Source organism: Rhinolophus sinicus, chromosome 1 (assembly GCF_057876585.1).
Source record: "Rhinolophus sinicus isolate RSI-liver-muscle chromosome 1, RSI-T2T, whole genome shotgun sequence".
NCBI classification, from domain to species: domain Eukaryota; kingdom Metazoa; phylum Chordata; class Mammalia; order Chiroptera; family Rhinolophidae; genus Rhinolophus; species Rhinolophus sinicus.
The window spans coordinates 116,922,252-116,940,229 of NC_142501.1; the positions used below are offsets into that span (position 1 = coordinate 116,922,252).

Sequence of the window (17,978 nt, forward strand, 5' to 3'; positions counted from 1 at the left end):
TGTTGCAGCCTTTTTTTGTTTTCCACTTAAGATGAATCATTATTAGTGGGAAATATAAGGAACTTTTTCTATCATGAAGATATTTAGAATTAAGTAGTTTAAGTGGATTGAAGGAAATTTTACTGGGAATTTAACATTGTTTTTTAAAAATTTGTTTCTATAACTTCTAATTTTAAGAAGTCTTTTATTTTTTGATAATTAACTAAGAGAACAACTTAAAAGTGATAGTAACTGAAAAAATGCAGAACTGTGTACAAAGTAAGATATCATTTTTGCTTAAAAGAAAAAAGTAGACTTACAAACTCAACAGTTGTGTATAGGTATGTGTGAGACAGGAAAACATCTAGAAGGCTAAAAATCAAAACAGTGGCTTCTTTTGTGGAGGAAAATATAAGGCAGTGCTTTTACTTTTTCTTTTTACAATTTAGTTTAGTTTGATTTTTCTCTCTTACAAACATGGTTTTCTTTTGAAATTGAAAGATTTTTTTATTTTGAAGAGAAGGCTAGCCACATTGTTTTCATCAGAGAACATTCACTAGGGCATTGAGATCCTCAGTGGGTTACTAATGAAAAAGCTTATTCTCTAAATAAAACAAGACAACTAATCTGCCTGTATTGAGTGAAGAGCTGAAAGGTAAGCTGTGCACATAAGACTCTAGATTTTATTACCAACAGAGGATTTTCCATTCATTTCTTTCCTTGGTTCCCAACAGAATTGAGAAGAGGAAATCTTTTACTCAGGAGTAAAATTTTAAAACTGCTGTTATTTACGTGTTCAAATGTTGTGGATGTGCTTTATTATACAGTTGGTTTTTAAGGAGATGGGTGGCAGTAACCTTCTATTTCTAAAAATACAGAAACCAAACTTAAATTTTTTCATGATTTTTCTGCATCAAATTATTGACAGAAGCACAAAGAGAATTCAGATATAATTCTAAGTCCACAAAGAAGGAGCCTTTTGATTAGTCATACTCTTTTGACTAAGGCAAAGTACGTAGTTATTTCTTAGGGCCTTTGCCAAAGTTATAAAAGCTTTCATATAAAATAAGCATATGTATAAGGCATTAGTGTTTTCAGAAAATAGGAAAAATACCAACTGAACTAGTTGAACTGCTAAGTCTAAATACTTTCAGGTATCTTTGGACAAGTGCTTTAGGATTTTATTTTGTAGTTATTGTCAGCTCTTTTTAATAGGTCAGGGGTTGGCCAGTGTGTCAGTTCTACCCTACAACTAGTTTTGTACATAAATTTTTATTTGAACATAGCCACACTGAATCATGTCTGTATTGTTTTCACAGTATAATGGCAGAGTGAATACCGGTAGTTGCAACAGAAACTGTGTGGCCCACAAGTTTAAAATATTTACTGTCTGGCTCTTTCCAGGAAAAGTTTGTCAATCCCTACAGTAGATTGTTGAAACTTAAAGAATGAACTATAAGGGTTTAAGTTTTCTTCCATATCCGTGTAATAACTTACTTGACTGCTTTCTGCACTAGGTTATGAAACACTGAGAGGAAAGACCCTCGGTCTTAGTGACCATCATGTCTCATTCCCTAGAATAGTGCCTGAACATAGGTATTCAGTAAATGTCTATTGAATCAGTGAATTACATGGAAGAAAAAACAGTGTCATCTTTGTATCCTACAGGACAATGGCCAGTAAGTACATCTTTTGCATATCTTATGGTTTGTTTAGAAACACATTAAAGAAGGAAAGAAACACTACTGCTTCTGACCTCATTGATCAGATTTGTATTTTTTCCCCCAAACATACCATATTTGAAATTGTCATCAAAAGTGCTCTGTTCCCTAGTGAAATATACTCCCAAATTTTCTTGTATCCTCAAGTGACAAGTTTGTTTGGGTTTTTTCGCTTTATTTTTTTCCAATTACAGTTGGCATTCAGTATTATTTTATATTAGTTGCAGGTATACAGCATAGTGGTTAAACATTTACATAATTTACGAAGTGGTTCCCACCCGTTAGTCCAGTACTCACCTAAGACCGTACGTCGTTGTTCCGGTACTACTGACTGTATTTCCTGTGCTGTACTTACATCCCTGTGACTGTTTTGTAGCTGCCAATTTGTACTTGTTAATCCCTTCCCCTTTTTCACCTACTGCCCCTAATCTCCTTCCCCTCTAGCAACCGTCAGTTTGTTCTCTATCTCTGAGTCCGTTTCTGTTTGGTTTGTTCATTTACTTTGTTCTTTAGATTCCACATATAAGTGAGATCATATGGTATTTCTCTTTCTCAGTCTGACTTATTTCACTTAGCATAATACCCCCCCCTCCGTAGGTCCATCCACTGTTGTCACAAATTATAAGATTTTTTGCGTGTGTGTGTCCTCAGGTACAAGTGTCTTTTCTTCTGATTTGTGGAAGATTTGCCAATTAAATTTTCTAGGTGAAAATAGCTTTAACCTTTCTCTGATTATAAAATGATACATGTTTATTATAAAAGCAAAATTAAAAAAGAATAAGAATATATAAAATATCCTATATTCTATCACCCAAAGTAACAAGAGTTAAGATTTTGGTGAACATCTTGATAATCTTTTCATGCACTTGTCAATTATCTTTGCAGTGTCACGTACATGTTTAAAAATTCAAGTATGTTTACCGGTAAAAGCTTATGTCAAATTACAATTATAATTTTGCCTATTTACATGTCTGGCATTGTCTAAAGGACAGTGCAAAATACAAAAATAGAAGGAAATGCCTATATAATACTGTGGAAGTCTTGGGAGGCCACAAAATATTTTATCACCAACTGAAAGGTTTTTTTATATGTGTAAGAGTTTTTTTTAAAGATTATCAGAGCACAAAACAAGTTCCATGGGAAAATGTCAGGATTTCCAAAATAACAGTGACCATGTAACATTTATAACAATGCTATTGTTTATTTGCTTTAATTCATCTTATTTTTTAAATTGTGATCTCCCTACAACTCCATGAGTATTTGTACTATAGAGAGAGCACCATGGCATGTATTAATTCTGTGTTTTTGACGTAGAAATATATTCAGAAAATTAAATAATTTATCCAAGGTCTCACAGTCAATAAATAGTGAATTTTGAACTAATATTCAGGTGCTTTTTTTGTAAACTTAATTTTTCTTGATTATTTACTATTCTAAGCACGTTATGTGCATTATTTCATTTAAATTCACATTTCCAAGTGTCTATCCTAGTATTCTTTGCCTCTCAAAGAAGAACATTTATTTAAATGGAAGAGGAGACATCCATGGACCTCTAGAAATCATGTTTTCAGTGGTCTTTATGAAAGAAATTGTGGGGTGCCGGCATAATTCTTTATTTTTCCCTTGACACTCGTGTATGTCTCTCAATGGCTTTTGATTTCCCGCTCCGTTTATAGCCAGGATTTACCAAGATTCTCAAAAGAGAAAAAGCAGTCTTAGGACTGCTTTTACACTCTTAAAAATTATTGAGAACCTAAAGAGTTTTTGTTTATATTGGTGATATATATAGATATAGATATATGTATGGATATACAGATATATACAATATATATCTCCATATAGAAATTAAAACTAAGAGATCTTAACCATTTATTTTAAATTAAAAAAACATTGTGTTAATCTATATAACATTTTTATGAGAAATAAATCAGTGGCAAGAATGGTATTGTTTTATATGTTTTCAAATCTCTGTAATATCTGGCATAAAACAGTAGCTCTATTCTGGTATCCGCTTCTTCAATCTGCAATATCCAAGTTGTGAGACTTCTGGAAAACTTCACTGTACAGTGGTGAGAGGAGAGTAAAGAAGGCAGATAAGATCTTGGTTTTCTTATGAAAATAGTTTTGAACTTAGGAGCCCCCTGATAGGGTACAGATCTCGGGGTCCCTGTACCCTACCTTGAGCGATGCTACTCTAGAGAGTAGAGACACAGCAATGCATGTTGAAGAGACAAGTCCTAATCCCCTGGAATTAATGGGATTCAAGACTAGAAAAATGAAGGAAATAGTTGATTTACAAAAGAGTCTAATACATTCTATAAATTTTTACTGAAACTGATCAAGACAAAAAACAGACAAGGTAACTGCAGATTTTGACAAGTGCATTTAAGGGAGCAAAGAAGAGAGAATGGCAGATAGGAGGTACCTACTTTAGATAGGGTAACCAGGGAGGCCTCTGAAGAAGTGACATTTGAGCTGAGTCCAAAGTGATAAGAAGGTAGCCACATGAAGAGGAGGAGTGCATCCTCACCTAGGAAGTGATTTAGAGTTGCTGTAAGTTACTTATTTCCTCACTTGTTTATCTGCTCCTCCCGATAGGATATAAGCTCTAGGAGGACAGGGTATTTTTCTTTCTTGTCCACTGTTATATTCCCAGCACCTCGTACAGTGCCTGGCACATAGGAAATGCACAATAAAAGATTTTTAAATGAGCAAAAAAAAGTCCTAGAGAATAGTGAGCAAAGGAGAGAGTGCCACGGAAGGTGGCAAAGGACGGTTAGGGAGGCAGAGTTCTAATCACATAAGATCATGTAGGAAAGTGGGTTTTATTCTAGGCCCATTGGGAAGTATTTCAAGCAGAAGAGGCAACTGTTCCACTTTATGTTTTAAGGTCACTTTTGCAGCTGTGTGGAAAGTGGACTGGACAGGAGCAATAGTGGGAAACTAGGTAGGCTTTTGCAGGACTCCAGCTGAGAAATGATGGCCTGTACTAAAGTAATAGAAGTAGCAATGGAGAAATGAGACAGAATCAAGGTGTATTTTGGACAAGCCATTGACATGACTTGCTAATGGAATTAATTTGGAGAATGAGAAAAGGGTGACTCAAGATGACAGATTTCCTTCTTGAACACCTACGTAGACCAGGCCTGGAGGCAAAAATCAAGGGTACTTTTATGAGTATGTTCCATTTGAGGTGTTTGTGCAACACTTAAGTGGATATGTCAACGAGGTACTGTGGATATTAAAGTTTGGAATTTAGAACAGAAGTCAGGGTTAGAGACAAAATGTTTAAAAACATATTTAAAGCCATGGGAACTGAGTCACTTAGGAAGAGAGCATAAGAGAAATGTATCAGTGCCAATCTCTGAGGAGCCCCAGAATTTAGGTTGGATAGAGGAAAGGGAGCCAGAAAGAGGAGGGAAGAGTGGGCAGTGAGGAAGAAGGAAACCCAAGAAAGAAATTAAGAATGGATGCTCCTGAGGGTGCTGTAAGAACATATAGGAGAGGCAGTGAGTACACTGGGGACGGGAGAGGGAGACAAGCCCTAGCAAGAAGATGAGGCTCTAAGCCTCCCCCCTTTTCACCTTGATATTAAGGAATGAAAAGCCCTATCCGATCCTATCACATGGGGGCCCCTTTTGTTAGGGTTCCTGTCCACTTCTCAGATCTCACTGCTCATCATTTCCTCCCATTCTAATTCCTAACTTCCTTGAATATTCCCTGCTCCCCACCCCCAGGATTTTGGTTATTTCTGTTTTCTCTGCCTAGAAAATCTACATTTCTATCTTTGCTAGGATTGCTCCTATAGGTGATAAGATGCTCATTATAGAAAATGGCTAAATATGTAAAAATGAGAAATCAAAAAGGAAAACACACCGCAGAGAATTTATATTTATCTTCCTACACATTTTTTCTTACATAGTAGAAACTGTATTTTACAGGTTTTTGTTTGTTTTGCTTAACATAGTAAACACTTCCCACATGATACTAATGGCTTCATAAGGATCTTTTTTAATGGCTAGATAGTACTTCATAACGGAATCAAATTAATTCCTTTAATGTTCTGGGTTTATTTCCAATATTTCAAATTTATACATGATGCTTTGAAATATTTTTTTTGTAATTTTACATAAAATTCTTTTTAAATTTGTCTAGATGCCAGACGACTTTCTACTGAAGTTTTCGCATTTACTCTACTTCTAAGATTTCTGCTTTAGATTGTTTAGAACAATCACCATGGAAGCGGTGTGCAGAATGGATGGGGGCGGGGAGAGGTTCCAGACCGGACAGAAACTCCTGGAGTTGTCCTGCTAGAGGACCTGGCTGTCACCGCAGCCTAGCTAACGAATTGTGGCCGGATGGAGAGGCATCCATCAATGGGCATAGCCTGGGAGCTCGTCAGAAACGCAGAACCTCGGGTTTCAGCCCAGACCTACCTAATTCAAATCTGCATTTTCACAAAATCCCCAGATGATTTCTATGCCCATTCAAGTGTACAAAGCACTGATCTAGACGGTCGTTTCAAATTGCTGCACACTACAATCACCGGGGGAGCCGTAAAAATGCCATTGCTGACATCACACCCCATACCAATTAAATCAATCTCTGAGAGTGGGACCAAAAAGCAAAACCCCTCCAAGAGATCCCAACGTGCGGCCAATTTTGAGAGCCTGTGATCTAGGGGAGTAGCATGGAAGGAAACAACAGTGGTTAGTTGGACTCAGGTAGCTGAGAAACAGGCATGGGAGGCAAAAGCACCATATAGCTCTGCTCTACGTTTTGAATTGTGCACAATGTACACGTAGCGCCGATGTAAAACAACGTGTGGGAAGGATTGACAGGCGTACCCCTGGATTAGGCGCTAAACCAGCTAGTCTGAGGCACGTGGCTGCAACCTAGTCGAACGCCCCCCGCCGCGCCCCGCCCCCACGCTCCGCCGGGCGCCACGCCCCTGCCCGTGATTCCGTCTCACCACTGGCCTCGCGCCCAACCCACGCGCAGGGATGCGACGTGGGCGCAGGCGCGCTCGCTGCTGCGTCCGGGGTCTGCCTGCGGTGACGTCAGCAGGCCTCGCGGTTTCCAGCCCCTCAGCCTCGCCCCCCGACTCCCGCGCGGACCGGCCAGGGGCGGGGCGTCCGGCCAGTTGAAATATCCCGACAGACCGCGGCTTTTTGAATGAAAGCTCTTCAAGATGGCGGCGGCCGGAGCCAACACGCGAGGAGGTGAGGGCTGGAGAGCGGCGCCCCTCACTACCCCCCGTTCTCCAGGCAAACTCCTCAGGCCCGGGAGGCGGGCCGGGACGCGCGGGCCAGGCAGAGCGCGACGAGGCGAGACGCCGCCTCCCACCCTGGAGACACCTGGGCCCCCAGATGCGCCCCACGGGCTTCACCCCTCTCTGTTCCCTGACCCTTCTCGCGGCTCGGCCCGCTCGCTCCCCGCATTGTACCCCTGCGCCCTGGCCTGCGCGCCGGGATCTGCCCAGCCGAGGTCCCGTGGGGCCCGCGGCCGCTCCCCGCCCACTGCCTGTGGAGGCATTTGGGCTCCTGCCGCGGCTCCCTCTACTCCCGGGGGGGTGGCGGGGGCGACTCGAGTTCCCGTGGGCGAGCGTGTGGCTTGACTCCTTTGTGGTGGTTTGAGCGGGTCGTTTAGTGTTCTGGCTGGCTTTGTAATTGGGAGGCGGGAAGAACCCTGTAGTGTAAATGTGACCTCAGTATCAGGAAAGAGAGAAACTGGGGCTGCAGTATGACCGCTGAGAAAGGAGCTAAGCGAATATACATCCAATTCGGCCGCCCTGGGAGGTTCAATTCCTTGTCGGAGAATATCCAACTAAGTAGGTATTTGAGGATGTAGCCTTTAGCTTACGGTCATTTTTATACCCGCCAGTAACTTGCGTGTTGTTTATGTGGACGCCAAAGAATTAGGTACCGAACGGGTGTGTGTTTTTCTCGCGCGCGCGCTTTGAAAGACCTGAACTTTCATTGCATTTTAGAATTTAAAGGTGTTTTCCAATACTACTACTCGCCACAAAGATTATGAACTCTTCATCCACAAACTTTCCCTCCACTAGAGGTTAGTGTGAACTATTCTGAGGTTTTTGTGGTGGTAATGAAATGTTTAATCTTGAAAATGAATTTTTCTATATTATTATAAAAGAAATTGTTGCCAAGAGCTTTCAGTTTCTTACGTTCCATTGTTTTTTACGCTCAATAGCATTTCCATCGGGGTTGTGTCTTGAATCCTCTTAGGACTTCAACTAGCTAAACGTAGTAGCAACAGCAGACAGACCGCCTTTGCGTGTGATCAGCATACGGAGGGTCACTTGACACAAAACATCCTTAAGATTTTTAATGGAAAGGATTTAAGGGGGTCATTTCGGTTCTACCGCTCTCCTACCCCCAAACCACCACTACAAAACCAGCAACCTCTCCCCCCAATTTTTTTTTTTTGGGGGGGGGATATCTTGGTCTAGAATTATGAGTCCTTTGTAGGAAGTGGGGATGGGTGGAAATCATGCTTCCAGGGTTTGTGACGATGAAGTCTCAGAGTTGAGGGTGAGGAATGGATATATAGTAAGAGCAGCTGTGTTTTCTGTAAATTGCCTCAAAACACACGGTTATCACAACTACCTTGAAGAGCTGCCAAGTAAAGCTTGAGTTTCCTGATAGATTTTGTTTGGTAACCCCAGTTGACTCCAACCCTCACGTTTTTTTCAGTGAACCTGAAACCCAGAGCTCTGAAAACTTCACTGAAAGTTTACCAAAGTAACTTCACTGAAGTTACCAAAGGCTAGGGCAGAGGACCTCTGATCCTCTAGTGCTTACCATAACACGCGCCATAAAACCAAGTTTGTTACAGATTTCTAAACATCACTTTGTGTTAGCATATTTTATATGCAGTATGGTAGCATACTGTTTGCAGAAATTTGAGGGTAAAATCTGCAGCAGTTACTGGCTGCCTCTGTAAGTTTGATTATGAGTGTGTCTTCAAGCTTGGTATATGGGTCAAGTAAATTGAATACTCTGTTTTGTAATTCTTGGCTTTAAAAACAGTACAGGAAATGAGTATTACAAAAATCAATATACTCTCCATTATATTATTATGACTCTTGGGTTTATTCACCTTGATACATTGCAGCATGGGCAAAATAATAAGTAGAGTGAAAATTTCATGCAAGACTGCAAAGTGGGAAAAGTAGGACATATGATGTATGAGTATGTAACTATAGAACTAGATTTCAGTTAGATTTCAGTTCTTATTTAAGAGAATGGTGAAAAGTTACCTTTTTAACAAATTATTTATAATTGTTTTAAAATACACTTAAGATAAATTTCTAACAATGAGTATGTCCTAGAGATCTACATTTTATTAAAATAGCGAATTATATTCTATGTAGAATATAATGGAGAAGTCAAAAACATTCTCCTTTGACCTTTACAACTATATGTAATCTTAAGAAACCTTACAGACATGAAACATTTTTAGGTGGCTCACTAGAAATGAATTGGCATCAGTTAAACACAGTAGGATAGAAACCCATGAGAAAACCCAAGAAGACTAATTTACCTAAATAGTTCTTTAATGCTTAACTTTTTCTTGAAGACACAGAAATGGTTTCTTGTCATGAATTTTTAGTCCTATAAACTTGCCAGTAGAAGGGTGGGGATATAGAGGTCTTAAATTTTTCCTTTTCCTTTTTTGTTTTAATTTAGTAGCTATTTCATTAGTAAAGAATTCTATTTTCTTATTGTAGCTTGGTGTGTGCCTTGCCTAGTTTCACTTGATACTCTTCAGGAATTATGTAGAAAAGAAAAGCTCACATGTAAATCGATTGGAATCACCAAAAGGAATCTAAACAATTATGAGGTGGAATACTTGTGTGACTACAAGGTAGTAAAGGTAAGGCAAATATCTAGCCCCTTAAAAGAGACCTAATCAGACTTCAGTATTTCATATTTCTGTAAGATAAAAAGAACCTTAAAAATAAGCAAAGCTCTTCTTAATGTTTAAAATTCTAAGCCATAATTATTTATGTCCTATCATCAATATTGCCAAGTAACATTGAGAGGATTTTGAACTATAAATGTTCTTGCATTAGACTATTTTAAGGTGCTTATATCATTCTACATCCAACTCTTGATTATCTCCATGTGCATTACCAGAGCAAATGTTTTACCTCAGATTGGCTTCTGTCATTCATTTTATTCCTGAATCATATTTCCCCACTATCACCTGAAATGAACCTAGAAAATCATACCAATTTTAGTGTTATTGAATCTCCACAAGCAGTATCACTATTTGTATTCCCTGCCATCATGTCCAGCTTCAGATATTAGTGAGGTTCTGTGGTGTAATAAGACTGGCCTGGAGTTTTAAAGTCATTCCTAGCCTTTGTTTAGTGTCTTGTGACTTCAGCAAAGTCACTTTACTGGGCCTTACTTTATTCCTATTTCTTTTAAAAAATGACATTCTTCTAAGAAGATTTTTCATCCTAAACTTCACAATATTTTTTTGAGTAATCATTTCTCTATAGCCTACTTCCTCTCCAGGAACTCTGTTTTGGTCACTAGTCTGTCAGCTGTATCAGATAATCAGGAATCTTGTTTAATTCTTTTCCTTGTTCAGCTTCCATATCAATTCAGTCATTAAATATAGTTCCTCCTTTGAAACATCCGTCTTCCTTTGGTACCACTGCCTTCCTCCTTCAGTGGGATTTTATGATCAAGCATTTTACCTACACTCTAAGCAACTTTCAACCCTGAAAGAGCCCAATCACCTGTCATCTGAGTTTATAAACTCTGGTTGCCCAGTCTAGCTGAAGGTATCCTGTGGGGCCCATTGGCTCTGTTAAAGCTTATTTCTGTTCTCACACTGCTCAATTCTACTGGACAAACTTTTTATTCTTTGCTTTCTTTTCCCATTCTTGTCAGTTCTCCCAATTTTTACTACTTTTCTGGACTTCTCTTACTCAGCTGCAGACCTTTTCTATCTCAGTGAAAAATAGGATCCCTCAAGTATGAACTCTCAACTTACCTTCGCACCAATATGTGTATCTTTGCTCATTCCTACTTTCAGAGGTGTCACCATTTTTCTTTTTTGTTCCTATCCGTCCCTTTTAGGGCTTTACTTGATGTCATTTTTGTATCAAGCTCTGTTTTTCCACTGATTTATCTCAGTTGATAAACCTACTCACATCTTCCCTAACTTTTCAAAAATCTTCCTTTGACCTTGCCTCCCCACTCATGCATTTCCTGTTGTTTTCCTTCCATTTCATTTCCCATTAACTTTTAAAAACAGCTTTATTGAAATATAATACACATGCCATGCAATTCACCAATTTAAAGTATAATTCAAAGCTTTTAGTATACTCTCTGAGTTATTCTAAAGTTGATTGTGCTGATGGGCGCACGTTTTCATTACCCCAAAAAGAAACCCCACACTTCTTAGCCATCACTTCCCAAAGCTCTGCATTCCCCCCACCCCGAGTTCTAGGCAATCACTAATCTGCTTTCTATCTCTGTAGATTTGCCTATTTGGACATTTCATAGAAATGGAATCATACAATATGTATGTAGTGCTTTGTGATTGGCTTCTTTCACTTACCATAGTGTTTTCAAAGTTCATCCATGTTGTAGCACGTATCAATACTTTTTTACTCTTTATTGCCAAATATTCCATTGTATGGCTATATCACATTTACTTCATCACTTGACAGACATTTGGGTTATGTGTGTTTGGGGGCTATTATAAATAATGCTGTTATGAACATTCACGTACAAGTTTTTGTGTAGACACGTTTTCATTTCTCTTGTATATACCTAGGAGTTGAATTGCTGGGTCATGTGATATCTCTGTGTTTAACCATTCGAGGAACTGCCAAACTTTTCCAAAGCGACAGCACCATTTTACATTCCCACTTACAGTGTATGTGGGTTTCAGTTTCTGTACATCTTCACCAACACTTCTTATTATCTGACTTTTTGGTTATAGCTGTCTAGTATGTGTTTAGTGGTATCTGATTGTGATTCTGATTTGCATTTCTCTTATGGCTAATGATACTGAACATCTTTTCATGTGCTTATTAGCCATTTTTATATTTTTGGAGAACTTTTATTCAGATTCTTTGCCCATTTTTTAAAGTTGGGTTGTTTGTCTTTTTATTACTGAGTTGTAATAGCTTTATATATTCTAGGTGATCCCTTATCAGATATACATCTTGCAAAAATTTTCTTTTGTGGGTTGCATTTTCACTTACCATGAACTTTTTAACCCACTTTATTCTGATTTATGTCCCTATCAGTGACCTAATGGCCAACTTTGTGGACTTCAAATCTAACTCTACTTCTTTGCAACATCTAACACTGTTGGCTACCCTTTCTTTGAAATTCTTTTATCAATGGAGAGACTGTCTAGGTTCAAATTCTGGCTGTACCATTTTCGTTGTGTAACAATCAGTAAATTACTTAGCCTCTATGTCTTTGTTTCTATACCTAAGAAATGAGGATGGTTATAATATCCATCTTATGGGGTTACTATTAGCATTAAAAAAGTTGATATAGATAAAATGCTTACAAAAGACACATCTGTGCTTTTTGAACTATAGAAGTGTTCACTGTCGTTATTATTACCTCTATTTCCACTCCTTTTTTCCTCTTGTTTTTCTTAACTGTTCTTTTTGAGTCTTCTTTACTGTCTGTCCTACCTCTGAAATGTAGATAATCTCCAAAGCTTTATCCTTGGCCTTCTTCTTACCTTGAAGATGTAGATGACCTCTCTCCCAACAGTTTCTACTTACATCTATTTGGCTCATGACTCCCAAATCTTTGTGAGGCATCAACCTCTTTCTGGCCTTCATTTCAAACTGGACACGCTACAGGTACCCACATTCAGTATATTTAAAACTGCACCTATTTTCCTTCCTCAAATCTGAATCCTGATCTCATGTTCCCTGTCTAGGTTAACAAAATCCTAATACAGTTAACTGACCTTATAATTGCATACTTCTGCCTTCTTTCTTACCCTCTAAATTTAATAGGTCATCAGATTGTATTCTTTTTCTGTATTTGTCTTTTCCTGTTCATTTCGGTTATACTTTCACAGATAGAGTTAGTTACCTAGGGGTCTGTGCTTACATTTGAGGAGCTACCAACATTGTTTCTTACACAGAATTCTGAGTGTTGTAGTTTGGTTTTGGATAGTGTTGGCCATTTAGATTCTCTTTCATCCTTCTCATCAGTCCTGGTTTCTTGTTTGGAATAAGGGACCTTATTGTGCACACTGACCTGTTTCCTCAACATTCCATTTCTTCTCCTGCCTAATGAGTGATCGATCGATCAATTGATTTTTCAACTACAGTTGGCATACAATATTAGTTTCAGGTGTACAACATAGTGAGAGGACATGTATACAACTTATGATGTGATCCCCCCAATAAGTTTAGTGCCCGTCTGACAGCATCCAGTCATTACCATATTATTGACTATATTCCCTATGCTGTACTTGACATACCCGTGACTGTTTTTATAACTGGTAATTTTCACATCTTAATCCCTTCACCTTTTCACCCACCCTCCCAACCCCCGTCCCATCTGGCAACCATCAGTTTTTCTGCATGTATGAGTTTGTTTGTTTTGTTTATTTTGTTCTTCAGATTCCACATATAAGTGAAATCATATGGGATTTGTCTTTCTCTGACTTATTTCACTTAGCATAACTGTCCTCTGCCCATTTTTAAATTAGGTTGTTGTTTTGATGTTAAGCTGTATGAGTTCCTTACATATTTTGTTGAACATTTACCCTTTATTGGATGTATCATTGGAGAATACCTTCTCCCATTCAGTTGGTTCTCTTTTTGTTTTGTTGATGGTTTTATGCTGTGCAGAAACTCTTTGGTTTGATGTAGTCCCATTTGTTTTGTTTTTTTAGTTCCTTTGCCTGAGGAGACATATCCAAAAAAATATTACTAAGAGCAATGTCAAAGAGTTTATCTCCTCTGTTTTCTTCTAGGAGTTTTCTGGTTTCAGGACTTACATTTAAATCGGTAATCCATTTTGAGTTTATTCTTGTATATTGTGTAAGTGATCCAATTTCATTCTTTTGCACGTATCTGTCCAGCTGTCCAAACATGATATTTGTTGAAGAGACTGGCTTTACCCCATTGTATATTTTCACCTCCTTGGTTATAGATTAATTGACCACATAGGCATGGGTTTATTTCTGGATTCTCTATTCTGTTCCATTGATCTATGTATCTGCCTTTATGCTAGTACCATGATGTTTTGATTACTACAGTCTTGTAGTATAGTTTGATATCACGTAGTCTGATACCTCCAATTTTGTTCATCTTTCTCAAGATTACTTTGGCTATTCGAGTCTTCTGTGGTTCCATATAAATTTTAGGATTATTTGTTCTAGCTCTGTGAAAAATGCCACCATTTTTTCTGATGGGGATTGCTTTGGGTAGTATGGACATTTTAGTGATGTTAATTCTTCCTATCCATGAGCACAGTATATACTTCCATTTGTTTGTATCTTTAGTTTCTTTCTTCAGTGTCTTACAGTTTTACCAAGTACAGGGCTTTTTCTATTTGGTTAAATTTATTCCTAGGTACTTTGTTCTTTTTGATGCAATTGTAAATGGGATTGTTTTCTTTTTTTATCTGATAGTTCATTATTTTGGTGTATAAAAATGCAACCAATTTTTAAATATTTTGTATACTGCTACTTTACTGAATTCATTTGTTCTAATAGTTTTTTTTATGTATTCTTTAGGGTTCTCTATATACAGTATCTTGTCATCTGCAAATAATGATAGTTGTATTTCTTCCTTTCCAATTCAAGTGCCTTTTGTTTCTGTTTCTTGTTGGATTGCTGTGGCTAGGACTCCCAGTACTATGTTGAATAAAAGTGGTAAAAGTGGACATCCTTGTCTTGTTCCTGATCTTAAAGAAAAAGCTTACAGCCCTTCACTGTTGAATATGATGTTACCTATAGGTTTGTCATATATGGCCTTTATTATGTAGAGATATGTTCCTTCTATCCCCACTTTGCTGAGAGTTTTTGTCATAAATGGATGTTGAATGGTGTCAAATGCTTTTTCTGCGTCTATTGACATAATCATGGTTTTTATCCTTCATTTTGTTTATGTGGTGTATCACGTTAACTGATTTGCGGATATTGAACCAGCCTTGCATCCCAGGAATCCATTTGATTGTGGTGTATGATCTTTTTAATGCATTGCTGAATTCGGTTTGGTAATATTTTGTTGAGGTTTTTTTTGCATCTACGTTCATTGGGGATATTGCCCTATACTTTTCTTTCTTGTAGTTTCTTTGTCTGGTTTTGGTATCAGTGTAAAACCCTGGCCTCATAAAATAAGTTTGGGAGCCTTCTCTCGTCTTCAGTGTTTGGGGATAGTTTGAGAAGGATATGTATTTTTCTTTGACTGTTTGGTAAAATTCACCTGTGAAGCCATCAGTTCCAGGACTTTTGTTTGTTGGGAGTTTTTTGATTACTAATGGTTTAATAGATAGTTACCAGTTGGTTCAGATTTTCTGTTTCTTCCTGATTGAGCCTTGGAAGATTGTATGTTTCTAGGAGTTTATTCATTTCTTTCAGGTTGTCATTTATTGTCATATAATTATTCATAGTATTTCCTGATAATCCTTTGTAGTTCTGTGGTGTTGGTTGTCACTTCTCTTGCATTTCTGATTTTTTTTATTTGGGCCCTTTTTTTTCTTAATGAGTTTTTTTCTTAATGAGTCTGACGTAATGGTCATCAATTTTGTTTATCTTTTCAAAGAACCAGCTCTTGTTTTCATTGATCGTTTCTATTGTCTTTTTAGACTCTGTTTCATTATTTCCTCTGATCTTTATTATTTCTTTCTGTTCACTTTGGGCTTTGTTCTTTTTCTGGTTCCTTTAAGTGTAAGGTTAGATTATTTGAGATTTTTATGGTTTCTTAAGGTAGGCCTGCATTGCTATAAATTTCCCTCTTAGAACTGCTTTGGCTGTGTCCCATAGGTTTTAGGTTGTTGTGTTTTCATTTGTCTCAAGGTATCTTTTGATTTCTTTGTTGATCTCATTGTTAACTCATTCATATTTAGTAGCATGTTATTTAACCTCTACGTGTTTAGTGTTTTTTTCAGTTTTTATCTTGTAATTGATTTCTAGTTTCATACCATTCGAAATTGCTTCATATGATTTCAGTCTATTTAAATTTATTGAGACTTGTCCTTACACGTGGCCTATACTTGAAAATATTTAATGAGTACTTGAAAAGAGTGTATATTCTGCTGCTTTTGGGTTAAATGCCCTAAAAATAACAATTAAGTCCATCTGGCCTAATGTGTCATTTAAAGCCACTGTATCCTTATTGATTTTCTGTCTGGATGATCTATCCATTAATGTCAATGGGGTGTTACATCCCCTACTGTGACTGTATTACTGTCATTCTCTCCCTTTATGTCCATCAATATTTGCTTTATATTTAGGTGCTCCTACATTGGGTATATAGATGTTTACGAGAGTTATAGCCTCTTGTTGGATTGATCCCTTTTTCATTATGAAATGCCTTTCTTTGTCTCTTGTTACAGCACTTATTTTAAAGTCTATTTTGTCTAATATAAGTATTGCTACCCCGGATTTTTGTTGTTGTTGTTGCATTTGCAGGAAATACCTTTTTCCACCCCTTTACTTATAGTCTGTGTGTGTCTTTTCGATGTGTGAAGTGGGTGTCTTGTACATAGCGTACGTATAGGTCTTGTTTTTCATCCACTCAGTCATCCTGTGTCTTTTCATTGGAGCATTTAGTCCATTTATATTTAAAGTAATTATCGGGAGATATGTAGTTACTGCCAGTTTATTGTTTTCTGATTGTTTTTGTAGCTCTTCTCTGTTCCTTTTTCATTCTCTTGCTCTCTTGTCTTCTATGTTGATGACTTTGTATAGTATTTTGTTTGGATTCCTTTCTCTTTATTTCTTGTATATTGTATATTTTTGGTTTGTGGTTACCATGTGCTTCATACAGAGTGCCAAAAAAATGTACACACATTTTAAGAAAGGAAAAAACCATATTAAAGTTACACTGATGGTAACCATTTTGAGCACCTCTTGTAATTGCAGAAGTCAAACATGACTTGAATTCATCTTTTGTTATCAGTATATATTGAATATTACAATTTTAATACAATTTTTTCCTATCTTAAAATGTGTATACATTTTTGGGGCACTCTGTGTATACTAAGCTATGTTTATTAGAGTCTATTTTAAGTTGACAGTTGCTTAAGTTTGAACACATTTTAAAATCACAATTTCTATTCTCAATCTCTACATTTACATTGTGGTCATTATTTTTTACTTTCGTGCACATGCGCATATACCTTAATTAATTGTTGTAATTACACATGATCTTCCTATTTTTAACCTTTGTATTGCCTTTATAGTTGGTTGAGCCACTGCTCTTACTAAGTGTTTCCCTGTGGCAGTGAGCATTTTTTTCTTCCCTATATTTTTATATTCATATTTTTTGTCATTTCTACTGAAAGTCCCTTCAACATTTCATGTAATACTGCTTTAGTTGTGATGAACTCCTTTAGCCTTTTCTTGTCTGGTAAACTCTTTATCTGTCTTTCAATTCTAAATGGTAACCTTACTGGGTAGAGTAATCTTGGTTGTAGTCCTTGTTTTTCATCACTTTGAATATTTTGTGCCAGTACTTTCTGGCCTGTAAAGTATCTGTTAAAAAAATCAACAATAGTATTATGGGAGCTCCCTTGTACGTATAACTAACTTGCTGCTTTTAAGATTCTCTCTTTATCTTTAACCTTTGGCATGTTAATTATGATGTGTCTTGGTGTGGGCCTCTTTGGGTTCATCTTTGGGACTCTCTGCACTTCCTTGACGTGTATGTCTCTTTCCTTTACCAGGTTAGGGACGTTTTCAGTCATTATTTCTTCAAATAGGTTTTCAATTCCTTGGTCGCTCTCTCTCTCTTCTCCTTCTGGTACCCCTATGATGTGAATGTTATGCTTGATATTGTCCCAGAGGTCCCTTAAACTATCTTCATTTTTATTTTTTGTTTATTTTTGCTGTTCTTATTGGGTATTTTCTGCTCCCTTGTCGTCCAGATCACTGATTTGGTCCTCTGCTTCCTCTGATCTGCTGTTGATTCCCTCTAATGTATTCTTTCTGACTAGTTCTTTTTTATGGTTTCTATCTTTTTGTTGAGGTTCTCACTGAGTTCATCTATTTTTCCCCTAACTTTATTAGGGGCATCCTTAT

General features: G+C 37.4%; 1 protein-coding gene across 4 annotated transcripts in view; it reads left to right on the plus strand.

The window, feature by feature from the left end:
- The first annotated feature begins 6,660 nt into the window (after positions 1-6,660).
- Positions 6,661-17,978, plus strand: part of SUV39H2 (SUV39H2 histone lysine methyltransferase) — a 29,854-nt gene continuing 18,536 nt past the window's right edge. The window contains exons 1-2 of one of the 4 annotated variants that reach the window (XM_019738305.3): positions 6,661-6,922; positions 9,451-9,596. In XM_019738305.3, the coding sequence (XP_019593864.2) occupies positions 6,892-6,922; positions 9,451-9,596 (177 nt within the window). In that variant the 5' untranslated portion in view covers positions 6,661-6,891. The remainder of the gene's footprint in view (positions 6,923-9,450; positions 9,597-17,978) is intronic. The other 3 variants (XM_074324788.2, XM_019738303.3, XM_019738304.3) reach the window with 3 other exon arrangements.